The 22173-nt window shown below is 51.6% G+C and overlaps 1 protein-coding gene across 4 annotated transcripts in view; it reads right to left on the bottom strand.

Moving 5' to 3' along the window:
• Window positions 1-22173, bottom strand: part of MAD1L1 (mitotic arrest deficient 1 like 1) — a 316809-nt gene that overhangs the window by 146229 nt on the left and 148407 nt on the right. For 3 of the 4 annotated variants that reach the window (XM_047713391.1, XM_047713392.1, XM_047713393.1), the window contains one exon: window positions 2787-2927. In XM_047713391.1, coding sequence (XP_047569347.1) covers window positions 2787-2927 — 141 coding nt within the window. Of the gene's footprint in view, window positions 1-2786; window positions 2928-19778; window positions 19915-22173 lie in introns of those variants that run through there. The other variant, XM_047713395.1, reaches the window with a different exon arrangement.

Raw genomic sequence — 22173 nt, 5'->3', positions numbered from 1 at the left:
TCCAGAGGTTCTCCTCCACCCGCTGTGTAGAGAGGGTCAGCACAGTGGCTGGGGATGGGCCCACCTTCATGGGGGTTGGGGGGATAGGATGCCCACCCATTCAGAGACAGAAGCTTGTCACAGACGGTGACGGCGGGCGGGGCAGAGCTGTTAGGCACCAGCTGCCCCACAGCGCTCCCACCTCTCATTGCTGGCATTACTGGGCAGGCTGATCTTGGTGCCACTGCTCTGGACACAGCGGGCACGGTCACCTTCACATCCACTTCATCCCTGAGCTCGCCCAACTCTTTCCTGAACCTGGGACCTACCGCCGACCCCCTCTGAATCCCTTTTTTTTTTTTTTTCCACTGCAAAGGGCTTAGTTCTTAAAGTTGGGCCTCCTTCTCCCTGACTCAGACCTCCCCCTGGATGGTGCTCGGGGGCAGCAGCCTCCCATAGGGGAAGCGGGTAGTCCCAGTGCTGCAGGAGAGCCAGCGTGGTGCTGGGAAGAGAGAAGGTATGGACAGAACCTGGGCCGTTCCCTCTAAGTGCTGCACACCCTCCAAGACGCTGACAGAGCCACCCCTGGGCCCATGTGAGACCCCTTGCGGGGCAGCCTGATGACCTTGCGGGGTCCATGGAGGAAGCCTGATCTCTGTGCCCGGACCGAGGCTGTGACGCCCGGGAACAAGAAGGACTTTGTGCTTTCCCACCTTTTCTACCTGTCTACCATGCTCTCGTCCTCCACTGACCACAGAGAGGGGCTGTCTATGTCCGTGCTACCTGGAGCACTTCTATGACATCATCGAGTGGGGTTGCCCCTGCTCGGGCTGCCGGAGAACTAGCCAGACTAGCCCAGACAGCACGGGACAGCGTGAGCAAAGTGGGCTCTCTGCGAGGATGATGGACGTCCCCACAGGTGGATGAGCCAGAGCTCCTTGCAGGCCCCTCCCATGCGCTCCGCATCCTGATCCTGCACACAACCCCGAGAGCAGAGGCACCTCGGCTCCAGCAGCTGCCAGCAAAGAACTGAGCTCATCAGTCACACAGTCCTCCGGCAGAAGGAGCTCTGTGGATCGCACACGTGGCAGGCCTTGCCATGGGGTCCCTTGTCCTCACTACACCGCCACACCGCCCCCAGGACGTGTGTCGGATAGCCGCCTGTCAGCCTCCTGGGGAGGACACCCTGCTTCCAGCACAGATGATGAGAGAGGGGCTTAGCAATGAGAGCGGGAACAGAGGCTGAGGAGACACTGCCTGTCCCCACCCAAGGCCTGGACACAGGAGCAGGACCCATGGCTTTGTCTGCTGCCACCTGGTGGGGGCTGGGAGGCGCACAGCTCTCAACACGGGTAGACCCAGGCCTCTGAGCAGGATGGGACCGCTCCAGTCCAACCCCGGGGATGCGCTGACCCAACCACGGCCTCCACACTCCAAAGGCTGGGGTGTGTCTGTGTGTGTGTGTGGGGGGTACCTGCTGATCACTAACACCTGAGTAAGCTTCACTTCACCTGCTTGCTGATGCTCCAGAAAGGCCAGGGAACAGTAACCGGTGGGCCCAACTCAGGAACACCTGGCTGCCAGTCTCCCTATGCTCGGTCTGCCCTGCAGGCAGCAACCTGGGCCCGGTGTGGGGGGGTGTTCCTGTGGAGGCTAACAGAGGCTGTTGTAGACGACAGGGTGTGGAGGGAACGTGGAGAAGGGCCAGACAGGATGCTTTGCCGGGAGGACCAGGGCCTCTGTTCTAGCAGGCAGGACAGCGAGCAGAGCCAGTGAACGGGCTCTGAGGCTGCGTCTCAGGGTCAGCACCCAGCCTCAAAGACAGGGGATCCCAGGAAGCTGGAGTTATGCACTGGGGAGTCTCTCTCCCAATGGAGAGAATTGGGTCCTGGGAGAAGGGCAGGAAACCAACAAGGGGCTCGCCTGCTTCTGGAGGGGCCCAGCCGTGCCCACATCCAGGAGCAAAGACGACAGTGACCAGGACAGAGAGGAACAGACCATGGTGGTGGTGACGCTGGCTGAGCCTAGGCATCCTCCACGTGTCTGGACTCGCCCAGGACTCCAGAGGTGGGTGGATGGGAAGGCTGGGTGATGCCCCACTCCACTGCTGACCACAGTAAGGGGGAGGAGAGAGTTAGGGACCTTCTCTGCTGAGACTGGGCCAGTCCTGAGCAAGTAGGCAGGACTCCAGGAGGGGAAGACTAGGAGGCGAGTGGGGCCCATGGCAGGGAGCTGAGACAAAGCGGGTGCCCATCTGTCTGCCAAAGCCTCTGCTAAAAGCCGTTGGTGGGAGGGGCGAGCCCATGTTGGAAGCCTCAGGGCCGGGGGCCGGATGTGCAGACCCAGTGAGCTAAGACGGGGTGACCACGCCGGTCAGTGACAGCCCCTCCTCACCCGACATACACAAAACTCAAACAGATGGCACCGGAGGTACCAGATCTGTCAGCCTCGTAATTAACTGATTAGGGCGCACAGGGCGCACACAGACAGGAGGAATCTCTCAATGAAAAAAATGCCAGGGACGACTGAAGGTATCAGGAAGCCTTCCCTGCAAATCTCTCTTCATTAATGTTTCATGTGGAGCCAAATGTGTCGTAATAAAATGGCTATTAATGCACTTATATTTATGATGACTCCCTCAGCACGGCTGGAGCTAACCTTTCCAATCAGAACTGAAAGTCTGTCTGTGACACTGTACCAGCAGCGGTCCCCTGGTGGGCCACCCTCTCCCAGGCCACCAGGTCGCAAGCGGGGCCGGCATGCGGAAGCCAGTCGGGTGGCTGGCCCTGTGCCCACCGCACACTCACCTCCATCTCCGAGTTGTGCGCGTGCACCTTCTGCACCATGTCCTCGGCCTCACGCATGCGACGCGTCAGCTGGGGTGAGTACTCGGCCGCAGTCAGCTCGCTGTCGTAGGAACCCAGGATGGCGCGCATGCCGTCCCGCTCCTGTGGGCACAGAGGGCAGGGGGTCAGGCTCCTCGAGAAGTTCAGGAGCGTTTAGATTCTCAATGGCCTGACAGAGCCCAGCCAGGCCACCATAGGGCCCCGAGCTGCTCCAAATCAGCAGCCTGGGTGTGACCAGGGTCCAGTGGTGATCCAGGCACTCCCCACAATGGCCTGGCCTTGAGCTGCAGGTGAGTGGAGACCTGGGAGGCCAGAGACCCATTCCCTGAGCCTGCTGACGCCCCCAGCTGTGCAGAAGCCCTCTACCCCATTCCAGCAGGCACACCCAGGTTTCACAGTGGGAGGACCACACCACAGAGCAGCGTGCCCAGTGGGGCCCCTTGAGAACACCTGCTGAGGCTGAGAGTGTGCCAGAGTCGGGGCCCTGGGAGAGGTGCATGGCTTCTCCCGCCCACAACTGCAAGATGCCTTCCCCAGATGTTGACAGAGGGAGACAAGCTTCTGGAGGCCAACCAGGAAAGGCAGCAGGGACCTAAGGTCCCCGGGTGCAGCTACCGAGAGGGTCTGGAGGGCCTGCACAAAAGGCGCCCATGCCAGGAGAGGAGCTGCTGTCTCCCCTGTGAGCTGCCCACCACCCGTTCTCACTCCTTAGGGGCCTGGATTCTTCCTCAGCCTGAGCTGGGGACAGGCACCCCATTTGTCTCCGTGCTGTCACCTGGGAAGCCCACGTGGAGAAAATCAAGTCATCGTGCAGAAGCCCAGGTGCTCTGAGCATGCTTCTCATACCCTCGTGCATGCGAACATTCTGGGGGGCTTGGGGGAGGTCAACTTAGTTTCCACAGGTCTGGTGGGGCCTGAGAGTCAGTTCTACAAACAGGCGTCTAGAGAGGCTGATGCTGCGGAATCAGGTTCACAGGCATGTCCCGCGCCAGCCGTGGCACTGCCTTGGTCCCTCGAGGCCCCAGCCCCTCCCATCCGGACATACTATCCGGACAGCCGGTACCAGCCCAGGCTCAAAGGCGCATTCATGGACCCGCAACAGCCCCTGACTTAACGTCCTCTTGGTGGGAGAGGCCCTCCTTCTTGGGCAGGACTGGAGGAGGGGCAGAGCTCACAAGCCTCACGCCCGCTCATCACTCCAGCGTGGACTCCACAATTAGCCGATGACAAGAAATTCAATAAGTGAGAAATTAAAGTTACAAATCCACCTGGCACTGGTCGCACATCAGTGGGAAATCTGTTTCCAAAGGAAGGTTTATGGAGCATCCTCATTTCATTGGAACGCTCTATCTTGGTATTGACTTTTTCAGTTGGAGCTACCAGAGCGCCACTGGCCCAGAGGGCGGTGGGCGGTGTGAGGGGCTTCCCTTCAAGAACAAGCTGCAGTCATCTCCTCCGCTGACCCCCTCCACCCCCCAACACTGCCCTTCCTCGAGAGGCTCTCCTATCACGTCCCCAGGGGAGCCGAGGATGGAAGGAGCAGTGCGTGAACTAGCAGACTCGTTGTCTGTCATACCTGTTCAAGAGATTTTGTCATTACTAGTAAAAGACCAAGAAATGTGCCGGTTTGATTTGATAATGACTTTTTAATGAGTGATTCCACTTGTGGTGAAGTTTGCTCCGTTTCCACTTGAGCAAATGCCGGTGATTAATCCCTGAACAAACACATCCGGTCAGGGCCGCGGAAGCTGTGGAGACGCGCCCCGAGTACAAACTGAGAGATCGCTGCCACCAAGCCCGGCGAAGGCTGCACATCCACCTCCCCCCGAGCCCCAGCCTGTGCTGGGTGTGTGAGCAAACCAGCCAGCAGCTGCAGGCACGACCATGTCTGGCTCACAGGGGCAGAGGCTCTGCCTCCTCTGGTGCTGCTGAGCCACGGCAGGGACAGAACCCAGAGGTGACATGCTACTCTCACAGCTGGCAAGGTGGCCCTGACCAGTGTCCGGATGAGCTGCGACTCCCAGGTTCCTGAAGAACAGGCCCGCCCTACTCCATGGACTCCCCTGCACCAAAATACCCCAGCCCGTGGTCCTAAGGAACGTGGTCCCTCACACGTGCGCCCCCCTCTCCTGTAAATGGACCCTAAGCCACCCCCACCCCCGCCGCTCTCCTCCTGAGTCCAGAGGGAGTGGGCAGCCCTGGGGTCCGGGGCAGGAGCTCCCTGGGGTGGAATGGAATTAGTCCCCCACGCAGGGGAGAAGCAAAAAATGTGGTGCCTGAACAGGAGGGAAGATCAGAGAACCAGAACCGAAAAAGTCGGTCTCCCCAGTGGGCAATCTTTAGAACAAAACAGACAGTGGCGCACGCTCATAGGCACACCAGCACTGCCTGTGGGCGGGCAACCACACGGCAGCCCAAGGCCGCAGGTGCATGCAGGCACGTGACAGGAGGGAACAGAGAACCTGGCTAGAAAAGCAGAACCTCACTCCAGGCGTCAAACCAGTTCCAAAGACAAAGTTCTAAGGATCGTAAGGTCATAGTAAAACGAAATAAAAATAAAACTAGATCACAGAGCAGAGCACAACTGAAAACAGACCCGCAAACACAAGAACGAGGAGGATGAAACCCACAGCATCAGGTAATAGAACAACCAGAATCGGAAGAAAAGGTTCACAGGGTGTGTGTCAAACAATAAAGGGATTTACCGTATCAGCAACGAACAATAAGCAAGTTTAGAACAAAGACAAAAAGCAGACTAAATGAAGCTCAACAAGGTGAGCAAACAATTCAAACACTTAAGTAGGTAACACAGCAATGGGGGCTGTGGCTACAGAGACACTCGGGGCTACAGAAGAGAACATGAAGGGACGAGCCGGTCAGACGGGAGCCAGCTGCCGAGGGCCCAGGCAGAACAGGGGAGGTCAGGGTTTCCATCAACATTTGGGAGGAAGGGCAGGAAGGACAGGAGGGTAACCAGCCAGCTCAAGTAACTTCCAGAAGTGACCACGAGCCCCCAGCCTCAGCTGCAGCAGCCTGCAGCCCATCCAGAGCAGGAGAGCCTGGCCGAGGCCCCAAAAGCGTGTCACGGGGAGGGCGGGAAGACGCTGCGGCAACAGGGCGGCAGGGGCGGAGGAAGCAACGGCTTCCCCAGAGGAGGCCACGCAGGACGGACCCCAGGAAGCAGGCAACCGTGACTGCGTGAGGTCACCAGGTGCCCAGACTCTCTGGGTGGGACAGGGCGCATGAACGCAGCTCCTGGGCCGCCAACGAGGAACGCGCAGCGGCGACACTAGACACTTAAATAGCTGAGACGCTAAGGCCGCGGAGGAGGTGGGGAAGGAGTGGTACGCGCACGGCACAGGCGCACGCGCACGCGCACACACTCTCCGGAAGCTCAGCCAGATCCCCCGCCGCCTTCATATGGGTGAGCAGGGCAAGGAAGTTAGAGGTGTGCTGCTCACTGTGCACCTGTTCATAACTTCTCAACTTTGTGATGTGGAGGTACCAACCAGCGACATACAAATCAGAAACAAATTCAGGAAACAAAGAACTAATATAAAATATAATAAAAGCCTTTAAGGGAGGCCTGGGGCCTTAAATTGTTCCAACAGGGATAAAGATATCATTAAGCACCTGCTACGTTAAATACGCCCGGGAACCTCTAAAAGAGGAGACATGGAGAAAAATATGAGAGAGAAAAACGATGCAAGAAAAAATTCAGCAGGAAGTCTATAACTTTAGTATCTGCATTAGCAACCCTGAAAACTAATGAGCCAGCCCATCAACACAAAAATAAGAGAAAGGATAAAACAACACAGGAAGAGTGGAAGGATGAAAACGGACATAAAAGAGGCAGAGGAAACAAAGACACAGCATGTGGCAATAGCCACTTGCCAAACTGAAATTAAGAGAGAGAGAAATAAAGAGAAAAGCAGAGCATCTCAGAATAAGGGGCAGTTACGAAAGGGGAGCTGCACTGAGACGCCAGTGGGGAGATCTTCCAAACCTCAGATCCAGCAAGCTCAGAGAACCTCAAGCAAGATCGATACCACAGAATCTACACTCTGGCACCTCCTGTTCAAACTTCAGGAAACCAAAGACAGAGAAACCCCAACAGAGCGAGGCGGCACGTGAGAACAAGAGGGAGTGAAAACGTCCAAGCGCTGAGAGGAAAATGCTGGGTGAAAGTGAAGAGGAAATACAGACATCCTCAGACGGAAACAGCACGCGGGAGCATTCTCCAGAGAGGAGCAGTCGGTAGCAGTCAGAAGCTCGATCTACAGAAAGAAAGCGTGAGCTTCAGGGAAGGGGCTAGTGACAGCCAAACCAGTGTCTCCCTTCTTCAGTCTGCACTGATCACACAGAAAACGCTCATAGGGACGGGCCACCATGCCTCAGTGGGGAGGTGAGTCAGTTGTAGTGTGGCGAAAAGGGACAGAGGGAGGGCCTGGGGGTGCAGTGGAGTCAGTCTCCTGCATGCCCTGGGAAGAGGGACAGCACTGCTTCAAAATGGGCTCTGACTGGGATACAACCGCACACTCAAGGACCACCGTGAGGACACATCACTTAAGAACTGTAATTCGTGAGTTAACAGAGAAAAAGAAAGAAATGGAGTCCTATAAGACGCTCCTGAAAACCAAACCAGGCAGGTCAATAGGGAAGAATGAAAAAGAGCCAAGAACAAGTGTCCACACAGAAAATGGCAACAAACTTCACGGCTGCCGAACAACTAGATCAGTATCACTGTGAGTGACCAAGACACGCTAACTGAAAGATAAGGTCAATGCGGAGTAAAAAAAAGAAAGAAAGAAAAGGACCCAATTATATGTCTATAAAAAACCCACTTTACAAACACAGACATAAAAGTTAAGGGGTGGAGAAGGATACATTGCACTAACCTCAATCAAAAGACAATGAAGCAGACAGGGTAAATTTATTAATCTCAGGCAAAGCAGACCTTAGGAAAAAGAAATACCTATCAGAGATAAGAGGGGCATGCCATGGGGGCCTGGATGGCTCAGTGGGTTAAGCCTCTGCCTTCCACTCAGGTCATGATCTCAGGGTCCTGGGATTGAGCCCCACATGGGGCATTCTGCTCAGCAGGGAGCCTGCTTCCCCCTCTTTCTCTGCCTGCCTCTCTGCCTACTTGTGATCTCTATCAAATAAATAAATAAAAATCTTTAAAAAAAAAAAAAAAAGAGGGGCATGCCATAATCATAAAGGGGTCAGTATTCCCAAAAAGACATACCAGTCCGAAACACACATGCACCTCACAAGAGAGGGTCGAAATCCATGAGGCAAGACTGATAAAGCAGCAAGGAGAAACAGACGTATCTCCTAGTGTAGCTGGAGACTTCCACACCCTCTATCAGTAATTGACAGATCCAGCAGGCAGAAAATCAGTAAGGATATAGTTGCACCAAATAGCACCATCAATCAAAGGGATCTAATTGACATTGATAAAATACTTCACCCGCCACCAGCAGGACACACATTCTTCTCCGGCTCGAATAGAACATTCACCCGAGACAGACCACGTTCTGGGCCATAAAACACACCTGGACACACTTAAAAGAATAGAAATCATACTGAGTAAGCTTTCAGAGCACTCTGGAATTAAAATGGAAGTCAATAACAGGAAGATAGCTGGAAACCCCCAAACTATTTAGAGATTAAACAACACTTCTAAAGAACACATGGGTCACAGAAGTCTTAAGAGAAACAGAACAGTATTTTTAACTAAATGAAATGAAACTTAACACAATATGCAGCAGGGTTTAGAGGGAACAGGCAGCACCGAATGCATATTTTAGTTTAGGAAAGAAATTGAAATCAATCATCTAAGCTCCCATCTTAGAAAACTGAAGAAAGAAGAGCACTGTAAGCCTAAAGCAAAAGAAAAGAAGTAATAAAAATTAGAACGGAAATCAATGAAATTGGAAACAGGAAATCAGTCGAGAGAAATCAACAAAACCAATGTCTAGCTGGCTGACCGAGATTAAACAACAGGGAGAAGACAGAAAACACTAATATCAGATGTGAGAGAAGGTCATCACTACTAATCGCGGGGATATGAAGAAGAATAGAAGTATTATGAACAGACCCATGCCCAGAAACTTGGTAACTTACATGAAATGGACCAATTCCTCGAAAGGCACAAACTACCACAATTTGCAAGAAGGAGAAAATCTGAGTCGGCTTAGATCTATTGAAAGAAGTTGAATTAATAATAACCTTCCTAAAAACAAGGCACCAGACTCAGATGGTTCCACTTGGGAATTCCACCAAATATTTAAGCATGAAATTGTACCAATTCCCTAAAATCTTTTGCAGAAAACAGAAGCACTCATACATACGTGTTTGTGTATAATACTATAATGGTCCACACATGACATGTACTTGCAAAACCCACAGACCCACACAAGAGCAGACCTTAAAGCACAGATGTTAGTTAGCGGTTCTGTGCCCAAACTAGTGCACTCATCCTGACAGCCATGGCCACGGAACATGCGGAATGTTAGGTCAAATGGTGGGATGCAGGAAAGAATACAGGGGCTCTGTACCATCGCCTCCATTTTCCTATAAACCCAAAACTGTCCCAAAAGCAAAGTTTATTAATGAAAATATAATTCTAGATATAGTAGAATATTTATATCCCTTCTGAAAACAAAACAGGAAACAAAGATACCCACAAAGAGCTGGAGAGGAGACAGCGGGCAAGGGACTGGGCGCAGGAAGGAGGTGGCTTGCTCCTGTGCTCACTTGGTCCGAGTCAAAAGACACACAAGTCCAGGCTCAATGGGCACAGCTGCAAGGCAGCCGACCGAGAATTCCATACCCAACAAAAATATTCTTCAGAAGTCAAACTGTAAGGAACACATTTTCACACTGGGAAAAACTGAATTAATTGCTCAGCATCAGACCCACACCGAAGGGCATTTTGCGAGCAGAAGAAAATGATCCCAAGGAAATGATCCCAGGTGGATGCCCAGGGATGCAGGTGGTAATGAAAAAAAATAAAAAGGGTGAGAATTATACATCTATATGAACATACAAGACAACAGTAACTAACTGGACTGCTACATGCGAAACAATGAAACTGGCCCACTTTCTTACAGCATATACAACACCCTCAACATGGATGAGAGGCCTAAATGTGAAAATGGAAACCATTAAAATCCTAGAAGAGAACACAGGCACGGCCGTGGCAACATCTTACTAGATAAGTCTCCTAAGGCAGGGGAGACAAAAGTAAAAATAAACTACTGAGACTTCATCAAAATAAAAAGCTTCTGCACAGCAAAGAAAACCATCAACAAAACTAAAAGGCAACCTACTGAGTGGGGGAAGATATTTTCAAATCACATCTCTGATAAAGGGTTAGTATCTAAAATACAAAGAAGTTACAAAACTCAACACCCAAAAAACAAATAATCCAGTTGAAAAAGGGGCAGCAGATGTGAACAGACATTCTCCAAAGAGGACAACCAGAGGGCCAGCAGCCACATGGAAAGAGGCTCGACATCACTCATCATCAGGGACATGCGAGTCAAAACCACCAGGAGGTACCACTTCACACCTGTCACAGCGGCGAAAATCAACAACAGAAGCAACAATGGGTGTCAGCGAGGGTGCGGAGAGAAAGGATCCCCCATGCAATGTTGCTGGGGATGCAAGCTGGTGCAGCCACTCTGGAAACAGTATGGAGGTTCCTCAGAAAGTTAAAAATAGAACTATCTTATAATCTAAAAATTGCACTACTAGATATTTACCCAAAAAAATATGAAAACACTAATTAGAAAAAATACATGCACCCCTGTTTATCGCAACATTATGTATAATAGCCAAACTATGGGAGCAGCCCAAGCGTCCACTGATTGATAAATGGAAAAAGAAGCTGTGCTGTGATATATATATATCCGTTCCACACTGTGGAGTATTATTCAGCCAGGAAAAGAAGGAAATCATGCCATTTGCAATGACATGGATGGTCCTAGAGAGTATAAGGCTAAGCTAAATAAGTCAGAGAAAGACAAATCTGTGATTTCACTCGTACGTGGAATTTAAGAAATAAATGAGCAAAAGGAAAAAAAGAAACAGACAAAAAAGCAGACTCTCAACAGTAGAGAACACACTGATGGTCACTAGGTGGGGCGGAAACAGGTGGTGGGGACTAAGGGTGCGCTTGTGGAGATGAGCACTGGGTGTCGTATGGAAGCGATGACTCGCTCTATTCTATACCTGACACTAAACATAACACAGTGTGGTAACTATCCTGGAATTCACGTTTTTAAAAAATATAACAATGGTATGTTTTCAGCTACAGTAGTGTGTGTGTGTGTGTTGTGTAAAGTGCTCAACAAGAACAGTCTGTAAATGGACAAAAGCTCAATGGATACCGTGTTTTAAGGTCCTTTGAATCATCTAGAAGAGAGAGAAGTATTTATTTTTTATGAGACTTTGACAGTCTGTTGTAATCACCACAACAGGCACTAAAAAATTGCATTAAAGCATAACGACAAGATGATGAGGGGGAAATGGTTAGTCTACAACAAAGTATTAAAAACAAAAAAGAACATGAGCAAAAGGCAGGTAGTGAGGTTGTTAGTCTAAAAGCACGTTTATCCAGCGCCTGGGTGGCGCTGTCAGGCGAGCCTCCGACTCTTGATTTTGGCTCAGGTTGTGCTTTCAGGGTTGGGAGATCGAGCCCTATGTGGGGCTCAGCACCCAGTGGGGCGTTTGCTTGGGATTCTCTCTCCCTCTGACCCTCCCTCTGCCCCCACTCACTTGCCCAAGTGCACTCTCTCTCTAAAATAAATAATTCTTTGGAAAAAAAAAAGGCAAATCAATCACTAATTGCAACTAAATTAAATATTTCAATTTTTTAAAAAAACAAAGATTCTCAGACTGTATAAAACTACAAAATCTATCTCTAACCTGTGTAGGAGCGACATCATAATAAAATAATGAAGAAACAATCATAACAAAACTTGAGAAAGTAAAAGGCACAAAGGCTATATTAAAAGGAAGCTGATAACATCTGTATTAATATCACACAAAGGAGATTCAAAGATCAAAAGAAATTATAAAGCCTATTTCATGATAATAAAAGGCTAAATGGACCAGGAAGATAATTATTTTCAGTCTATATGGGCCTAATAAAGATATGCTGCCATAATTGACAAAATTAAAGGGAGAAATAGGCAAACTTACAGTGAAGCTGGGAAATCCCAATGGTGGTCTCTCAGGATTGAAAAAGAAGGGAGAAACATCACTGAGGACATGGAAAATCTTAACAGTATGATTAACAACTGATATGCAGAGACTTAAAAGACACCGCATTCAACAAGGCAGACCACACGTGATTCTGATGGGTGCATGGACCATTTACAAACATCGGTTCCCTAGGGGGTCATACAACACATCCCAGAGTGTGGTCTTTAACACAATGAAACTAAGCTATAAATAAATAATTTGGTGATCACAAAATGTTGGAAATTAAATCTACTCTTAATAACCTGGTAGTCAAAATAAAAATCACACTAAACTGGTATTTTGAAATAAATGATAAGAAAAATAAAACGTATCTTAACTACAGCATGCATCTATGTTTACAGCCTGAAAGGCACAGGAGGGAAAAAAAACAATCATCAAGTAGCTCAAAAGTTAGAACAACAAATTAAAAAGGAAAAGGGAAAAGTATACAAATAGAAGTTAATGAGGCAGAATATATGTGGTACAGAATCAAGAACGCCAGAAGCCAGTTCATTCAAGTGAGCAGTAGGACCGACAAACTCTTCGTGAGACAGCTCGAGAGAGCAAGCACTTACACAACCAAACAGCCAGATGGAAAAAGAAGACACAGCCGCAGATCATCAAGATGAATGATCATCCATAAAGAGAATCCAAACGACTTTGAACTTACTAAAAGAAATCAAAGCCCCAATTTAAAATCTTCCCAACAAGAAAACCCCACAGGCACAGATCTCTTCACTGGCGAAATCTACCCAACCCTTAAAGAAGAAATACCCTGATCTCACAAACGCCATCACAGAGAAGAGAAAAAAAGAATCCCTGACTCATTTTATCAAGCCAGAAAAATCTATGACATCAAAACCTGATAAGGACTTTGGAAGAAATGAGAATTAGTTGTCAAAATCTCATAAACACAGAGGCAAAAATCCCTATCTGACTTACTAGCAAATCAAACTAGGCATTACTCAGGAAGGAAAACCATACATAGGTTTGCTTAGTCCTGAAATGCCAGCTCGGTTTAACATTTGAAAATCAATTAATTTGATTTTCCACATTAACGGAGTAAAGAAAAATCATATGATCACCACAGTACATGCAGAAAAAGCATTTGATAAAAATTCAACATCTATTCATGGTGAAGACAATAAACAAAAATGCTCTTAGCAAATGAAAACTGTAAGGGAATTTCACCACCGTCTGCAACAGGGAAAGTGTGAACATATTTCCTTCTGACACACCTGTTACCAAAGCACTTCTGTTTGAAACAGTACTGGAGATCCTGAGCAGCAGCCAAAGGGGAGAATGGCCATAAAGGTACAAGGAAGTAAAAACTATTATGAGTAGGTGACACACTGTGAACACAGAAAATCTAATGGAATCCACAAATAGCTTATTTAAAAAAAAGTTTAGAATGTTGCTGGATCAAACTCAATAATCAAAGTTAAATTATATTTCTCTGTGCCAGCAAAAAATTGTTAGAAAAATAAACTTTAGAGAAGATGCCATTTATAATAACACACAAAACAAAAACACACAAAAAACAAATCTACGAGATGTCTACTAGAAAGCCCTATAAAACACTGAGAGGAAAAAGAGATGACCTAAAAAGCACAGAAGCATACATACCATGTTCATGGATCAGATGCACCCTTACCAAGATGGTGCTACACCCCCAACAGAGATCTCAGCAGGATTACTGACTTCTAAACCCCACATGAAAACATAAAGGGTCACCGCCAGCCAAGGCAGCCAGGGAGGGAGGACTGGCTCTATCAGGTAACAGGGCTGAGCAGAGTCCCAGGGATGGAGGCAGTGTGGTCTGGGGAAAAAGAGAGAGAAACAGACTGGTGCAGAGGGGGACCCTGGTTTTACCACATAAGCAGCCCAGTGGGGTGGTGAGAAAGGAAGCATTTCATAAGTTGAGTTGACAGGACATAGTTGCAGGGGAGGATGGGGGGAGCTCGCCATGACACAGTCAAGCTTTGTGCTCTGAGCCCTCAGGGTGGAAAGGCCAAGCGGAAAAGAAGATAATACTGACACATACATCAGTGACCATGGGGCAGGTGAGGGTTCCCTAGAGAGGACATGGGAAATGATAACCAACAAGGAATTTTCACATGATAAATTAGACTGCATTATAGTTTGGATCTTTTAAGTCGGAGAGAGTGAAAACCAGCTACAGGCAGAAGGCGTCTGCGTGCAAACACCTGACTAAAGGCCAGCATGCAGAAAGCATGAGGAATTCTTACTGATCGTAAAGAGAACAGCAGATGAGAGAAAACTAGACAGTGGGTGTGCCGGGGGCCTCACTAGAGGGGCTTCCACCTGCCGGGAGGCACATGAAGAGGTGTCCGCCCCCGGCCACACCCTGGGAAATAAACGCAAACTGGAGACACAGGCAGACCCACCACCCACACTGACACGCAGCTGCCTAGCTGAACAACACACTCCAGCGAGAGCAGGCTCTGGGGCAACAGGAGTGCTCACTCACCGCCAGCAGGCGTCACACACACAGAAGTGGACCCCTCCCGTGCCCCACGTCACGTGCCCGTGGCGGAGCAGCTCACTCCTGGGTGCTCAGACATCAGTTCAGATCTAAGTGCACCAAAAGACAAGTGGAGAACGTTCACACCAACACTGTTCACCCTCGCCCAGAAACGGAGAAACTCAAAATTATACACGAATGCATGCATGAAAAAGCACAATGTGGTCTACTCAGAGAACAGAAAGGAAGTAACTGCCCACAGAAACCTGATTTTGAGCAAGAGAAAGAAAATACAAAAGATTACATGTTACAGGATTCCATTTACATGAAACTTAAAAACGGGGAAGGGGGTGTGCAGTGTTCAAAGCAGAAAGGCATCGCCTTGTGCGATGGCATGGGAAAGGGGGGCATCCGGGGTGCCAATGATGGCACTAGCTGTCCATCTGGGAGCTGAGCACAGGAGACCGGCTTTCCTGTGACTCACAGGCTCGTCCTCTTAGGACAGCTCTTGATGTATGTGTGCTGCAGGCCAGTGCAAAGCTGAAACAAATAAATAGTAAACAAACAAGATTCTGTAGTTTTAGAAGCGTGGCTGTGGCTGTCCAGTCACACTAAAAACAGCTCATCAGAAAGCAACTTCGAGACCAGAGACCAACTCCCTGAGGCAGCTGATCCTCAGTCAGGTGGTGGCATGGCAGGGCTGCCCAAGGGAGTTCCGAAAATCATACTGCACAGTCTGGAAAGGGGGCGCTTGGGGGGCTCTGGGAAAGGATTGCTGAGCGTGAAAACTTCAGAAGGCTGGCCCAGAGCTTGGATGACAATGGAGTGACAGGGTAAGGACCAGTGAAGCATTACAGAGTCAAATGTCCACAAATCGGGAGCAAAGCCCCCCAGAACCAATGCTAGTGGGCGGGGAGGCGGGAAGCCCTGCCAGGAGACCCAGGCTGTGTTCCCAAGAATTCAGCCTGGGGTCTCGCAGACAGCGCTTTTCCCCACACTCTCCCAGAGATGCTGGGGGTGGGGGGCGAGGCAGCAAACACGCATCCCCTTTGAGGCCAGCGACATCCTGGTAGGCACAGGGCTCCGGGCTGGCTTGTGCAAATGCTGGGCACTGCCAAGCTTCCACAACAGGCAGTGGAACGCTCAAGAAAGCAGCAGAAACTTCGTCTGGGCTTGGTGAGATGCTTCTAAACACACCCATGTTGCCCTGGTGGGTCCGCTAGAAGAGCTGGCCCATGGTCCCACACACCACTGTCCCCATGTCAACACAAAGGAGCCGAGACCCCACTCCCAGCAGCTTTCCCGGGGCCTCGGGACCTCCTGTGCCTGCGGCCACCACACCTGACAGCAAACACCTGATGACACCTCATTCCCGCCTCTGGGTCCTACCACCTTCTCTGCTGCTGTGACTCTCTGCAGTCTTTCGAGCGGCTCACCTTACCACCCGGAGAGCAAGGCCAAGCACTCTTTCCTACAGGCTGGCGGGCACAGGGCAGGCCTGACACCGGGCGGGTCCACCAGCATCCTCGGGCGTCCCCCCAATGGCAGCAGCAGGCCAGGAGCCGGCCCCAGCACGGACCACGGCCCTCCCCAGCCCGTCCTCGGCCAGCAACTGTGGCCAGGCAGGGGAAGGGGGAAGCTGTGGCTCGTGTCCTCACTGCCAGCCGTGTTCCCGCAGTCTCAACCTCCGGATGAAAAGCCCTACAACAAAGCAGGAATCAATTGAGATTTCCCAAAGCAATTTTACTGAGATTTTACACTCCCTAATACAAACTGCCATTTCATTTATGGTGGGTGTAGGACGCGTCTGTGGCCGTCACTCCTGACAGCAGCGCGGTACACGCGTGCGCATGATCCAAGCAGGCAGCCTTGCGTCCGTGCTGTGTGTGGGGGGGGCACATGGGTAGAGCGCGAGCTGCCGTGGCCTGGCTCTGGGTCAAGCACCCTGTCCCCACCACGGCTGTAAAGCAAAAGCTGAACAAGATGGGCTGGCTTTCCCCACTGGAAGGTTTCGGCATGGGCGCCAGAGCTCAGGTGGACTCCCCACGTACGAGGTGCCCAGCGAGGTGGTGACTGCACGCCATGGCTCACTGGGCCTCTCCTTCACTGCGGGGTGCCCAGTGCCTGGCACAGAGCCCCACAGCTAACAGCCATTCAGTAAATATCCATTCGGCCATCATGCGAGTGAACATGACAGTCCGTCGCGCCATCTTCGGAACAGCCAGGGGAGGCAGGGGCTCACCCTCTCAAGTGAGGAAACAGGCTTATGGAGTTCCTGAACTTGCTCAACATGACCAGGGTCCTCAGGTGCTCGTGATGGCGCTGAGATCTGAGCCCAGGTCTGCAGGAAGCAGGGGCCGGCGGCTCAGCTGTCGTCCTGAAGGTGGCGTGGAACCCAGGATGGAGACACATTTTATAAACCCAGGCTCCATGACAGCTCCTAGCCCACGCCCCTGGGATCACAGAGCATAGGAAGGTCACGGGCAACAGTGACCCCAAGGTCTTCACCACTCACTAAAGCACCAAACCCCGTGCCTCTAGGACATAGGACATGACCCAATTAGTTCTAATTTTAAAAGTCCTTCCTCAAACGAGAAGATCAGATACTAGACAGGCTTTGTCCCTCCACCTGGCCCTCCCCAAGGAGCTGACCCCAGAGCTCAGGGAGGGGCTCCCCCTGCCAGACCCTCCTTCGGAGCACTGCTCTGCTGACCAGACAGAAATCTAGACAGGGGCTCCGAGCTCAATGACCCATCACTGGGAAGCATCCCCAACAAGGCCAAGGGAGGCCACGCTGCTCTGCATCCTCAATTGGAAGTTCACGTCTGGGGCGCCTGGGTGGCTCAGTCGGTTAAGCATCTGTCTGGTCCTGCATTGGGCTCTCTGCTCAGTGAAGAGCTCTGCTTCCCCCTTTCCTCCTGGCTCCTCCTCTGTCTGTCTCTCTCTCTCTCAAATAAACAAATAAAATCTTAGAAAGAAAGTAAATAAGTTAGCTTGTGTCCAGTGGCATGGATGTCCCCCCGAGCTTAGAGTAGCTCTACAGGAAGCCCTGCTCTCCTAGACCTCAGCCCGGGAGAGAGTTGGAAGTAAATGCCGAAAAAGCAAGTAGGGCCACGAAGGAGAAAACATGGGGGAGGTGGGGGTGAGGATGCCTAGGCAGGAGCCCGCGGCAGCACACCAGGAACAGGACCAGCTCGGACGGCAGGGTGCATCAGGCATCTCTCCAGAAGGACAGCAAAGGGGCACCGGCTCAGGTGACTCTCCAAGCCCCACCTTCTACCCTGCAGCGCCACTTCCACACGCGGGTTCCTCTCCGCCTCTGGGTCCGCGGGATACCCCCACCCCATGCACTGCTCTCTCAGCTTGGCCACGTGGCCTCATGCCATCAGGGTCTCGGCACACGCATGCTTGACAGCCCCACAGGCCCAGGACACCAGAAAGCTCACACCCAGATCCACCACCTTCACTCATACCATAAACACCGAGGGCCACCAACCACTGGGTCCCCAGGACGGAGCAACCAACGAAAAGGCCTGCTTTCAGCTCTTCACACTGCCACATCTATGGCAGATCCTGGACTCCAGGCCCCATGTGGCACCACGGCAGGCGTGAGTGAGTGACTCTGCCAGGGGCCTCGGTTCTGTCAGCCAGGAAACATGAGGAATCTCCTTTCATCGGCTTATGTTTAAGACCAAGTAGGATCACTTATGTAAAACCCATAATATCAATTTATTCTTACCCCGACCTTCTTGGAGTGTCTTTGCCCATTAAACAGCAAAATACAAGCCTGGTTATTCCCACTGAACCACTGGACTGGGGCCGCTCAGGGCGGGGTGGGGAGAGGGGACAGCCCAGGACGGGGGACCCACTATAGTGGGTGTCCCAGGGCAGGGGCCTGCTTGGGTGTGGGGGGGAATGTCCCAGGAGAGGGGCGTCCCAGGACAGGGGCCCTGCTGGGGTGGGGGGGTCCGTCCACATACTCTGTGGCCCACCATCCGGCCATCATCACAACTTCCTATTTAGGTCAGGACTCTCTGTGCCTCCCTGACCACACGGCGAGCTCCACGGGGTAGGTGAGACATTCATTCTTTGTCTTTCACGGCTGAATTTTCGACACCCAAGACAATACTCAGCAAGAAAAAGATGTTAAAAATATAACTGCTGAACAACTCACAGTACTTGGCGGAAGGGCTCTGTCGGTGCCTAGTCTCCCAGTGAGTGACCTTCAGGGTCAAGAGCATGGGGGCCAGCTGCTGGGGGGGGGACCTGCCTCGATGCCCCTGCAGCAGCTCTGTGAGGTTCACAGGTTAAGAGGGCTGGCCACTCCTTTGGCCCTCAAGTCTCCAGGACCCTCCCAGCCTCTGGGGGAAGGAGGGAACCTCTCCCCATGGCCCCTCAGCCCGTGCCCCTCTGCCCATGTCCCCCCTCGCCATGCTGCAGTCACGGGCCCCTCCCAGTGTCCCCCAGGCCCACACTGGCACTAGAGATGGAGGGACCAGTCAGGCCCTGCAGGGCATTCTGGCCTCTGACTTTCTAAATCACACATGGTGGCTTCTTGCCACTGGCCTCGAGCAGAGCCAAAGGAGAGGCTGCATCGTCCACACTGAGTGTCCCTGTTCCAGGTGCTTACAAGGCCGACACTGTTCCCAGCTACAGGCCTGCCCTTCCACCGCCCAGCAGGCCCAATGTGGGGCTGGTTCCCGAGGGGACGGCTGTGCCAAGGTCTCTGTGTGCAACTGCCCCTCCAGGCCCACCGGCCAGCGAACAGGGTGGCAGTGCTGGAGCACTCAGGGACAAAAATCTCCTCTCACCCCAACTCAGCTGAGGCTTGGAGAACAAACGGGTCACAGAACAGAGGAGCCCAGCCAGGAGAAAAACAGACTCCCACTTCCCTCAGCAAGGAAAGCAGCGGTGCTCCACGGGACTGGGGACACCAGCCCAGGGACTCACCAGGGACTCAGAGAAGCCAAGGCAGCTGCTCACACTGGCAGCAGCCTCCCGGTTCCATCACCACAGGGCAGAGAAGCCGCTGCATCCCGGGCTGGAGCACCCCTGCAGTCCCCCTCACCCCCCGGCTCTCCTCTTCCTGACGACAGGCAGCAGGACAGGCAGGAGGGAGGCCTGCATGGCCGAGTCCTAGCCCAGCACAGGGGCAGCTCACCTCCCAAGGGCTTGCAGGACCATGATGGGATCTGACTAAAGGCCCCCCTCACCTATATCCCGCGCCAGCGGGCTCCGACTCCTCCAGCAGCAAAGGTCACCCGGTTCAAACAGCAATGAGCGCTCGACATGGCAGAGACATTTCAAGTGGCCAGCTGACTCTTCAGAGCACGACAGAGCAGCCACAGGGCACTACTGTACAAATCTGACTGCAAAAAAACCCTTCATTTGCTTGGCCTTCCCTGCTTCTCAGATGCCCTCCCTTTGCAGACGGACTAGACTCGGGCTGCAAATCTGGCTCTCCCACTTCCTGGCAATGCTTTCTGGCAAGCTACTGAATCCCCGGAAATCTCCTCCCTCCTCTGGAAAACAGTGTCGTCTAAGACGGGAGAGGACTGAATGCAGTCTTGGGCAAGGGCCATAGAAATCCAGTAAGATCCATCTCTCACGCAAAGCAACATGACACGAGCTGCTGATGAGAGTGGCGATGGACATGCCTGCTGGAGGGGACGGGCACTGAGCCAGCAGCACTGACCCAGGCTCCCAGCAGTGCTCCTCCCCTATAACCAGGAATTCCAGGCTCCGACACACATCTTAAGAAAGGAGTCAGAGGGGCGCCTGGGTAGCTCAGTGGGTTAGGGCCTCTGCCTTCAGCCTGGGTCGTGATCTCGGGGTCCTGGGACCGAGCCCCGCATCGGGATCTCTGCTTGGTGGGGAGCCTGGTTCCCCCTCTCTCTCTCTGCCTGACTCTCTGCCTACTTGTGATCTCTGTCTGTCGAAAAAATAAATAAAATCTTTAAAAAAAAAAAAAAAAGAAAGAAAGAAATGAGTCAGAGATGGGGCCACAAGTTATATCCAAGGATGCTGTTCCCACCACCAAAACTAATGAAAAATTAAAAACAGTCTAAATTTCCAATAGTTTTTCAAAAACTGTTTAATGACCAAGCATTTGTCATGATAAATGTTAAGTGACAAACACGGGGACACAAACAGGTCTTGTCTGTCCTGTTCATGCCCATTCTCCTGATACCTGGAACACCTGTGGGAACACAGCTGATCCCACCGCTGGCCCTACGGTCACCAGCCCGTGATGGATGGGCGGACAGACGGACAGATGGATGAGTGGACAGATGGATGGATGCATGGACAGATGGGTAGACAGCGGGATAGAAGGGTGGGTGGATGGACGGATAGATGGAATGACAGACAGGTGGATTGACAGGTGGGTAGCTGGCTGGATAAACAGATGCACAGGGGGAAGGATGGATAGACGAATGAATGAATGGCTAGATAAAGGGAGAAGGAGGGAGGAAGGAAGAAATGAAGGAAACTTAAAAACATGATTTCAATGCCACCTCTGGGTACAGGAATTAAGGTCTTGTAAAAGGTCTTCTTTATACTTTTTGTATTTTGGGGGGAGCATTTGAAAGCTCCCAAATGTGCAGTATTATCATCAAGGACAAAAACCAAAAGAGGCATTCTAGGTTTTAAAAGGGTTCGGGGTTCAAAGGCACCTCTAGACACATCTGCCTGGAGCCCTCACGATGCTGACTGGGGCCACTCCACAAGGGGTCAGAGCCCTGGAGTGGAAAGGTCACAACCCATGCCAGCACCCGAGGGTGGAAATGCCCAGGGACAGAGGAGGAGAGAAGGAATCACAGTAGCTTGGAGTAGCTGGAGAGAAGGTCACCTGGATCCGACCAACTCCAGCCCAACGGCCCTCCTGCCGTGTGCAACCGCCTCCTGCCGGAGGACACTGGCGTCCTCTCCACTCGGGGCTGGTCCACATAAAGCTGCCAGGAACAGTCCCATACGTCAGTTTTATTTCTTCAGGATAAATGCCCAGAGTGCAAGTGCTGGGCCATCTGGTCACTGCGGTTGAGCTTTCAACAACGGAGACGTTATAACCCAGAGTGCTGTGCCTGTTTACGTGCCCGCCAGCACAGCAAGGGATCCAGTTTCTCCGCAGCCTTGCCAGCACTTGGGGTTGTCACCACTTTTTATGTTAACCGTTCGGAGGTGTGCACGATCCCTCACTGTGGTTCTCCTTGCAACTCCCTGCCGGCTATCGGTGCTTCTCCTACACCCATCCGCCATCTGTGCGTGCCAGTTTTCTAATTAGATTTTCGCTCCTGTGGAGGGTTCGGGGTTCTTCAGACATAGCCGCTAACAGTCCTGGTCAGACACGTGGCTTGCAAACGCGCTGTCTGCACGCCTCTCTGCAGTCCGGACTAGGGTCTCTCACAGCGCGGAACATTCAGCCGTTCCAAAGTCCAGTTTATCACTTTTCCTTTTGACGAATCGTGTTTTCGATGGCCCGGTCTAAGAACTCTTTGCCTAGACCCTGAAAATTTTCTCTCTCTTTTTTTTCATAAAAGGTTTATACTTTTATGTTCCACATTTAATTTTGTGGTTACTTTTTATATGAAGTGTAAGGTTCGGTTTTTT

This window comes from Lutra lutra, chromosome 18 (genome assembly GCF_902655055.1).
Source record: "Lutra lutra chromosome 18, mLutLut1.2, whole genome shotgun sequence".
In the NCBI taxonomy this organism is placed as follows: Eukaryota; Metazoa; Chordata; class Mammalia; order Carnivora; family Mustelidae; genus Lutra; species Lutra lutra.
Note: the sequence above shows the minus strand (reverse complement) of the source record. Positions and strands in the feature narration are given on the sequence as shown.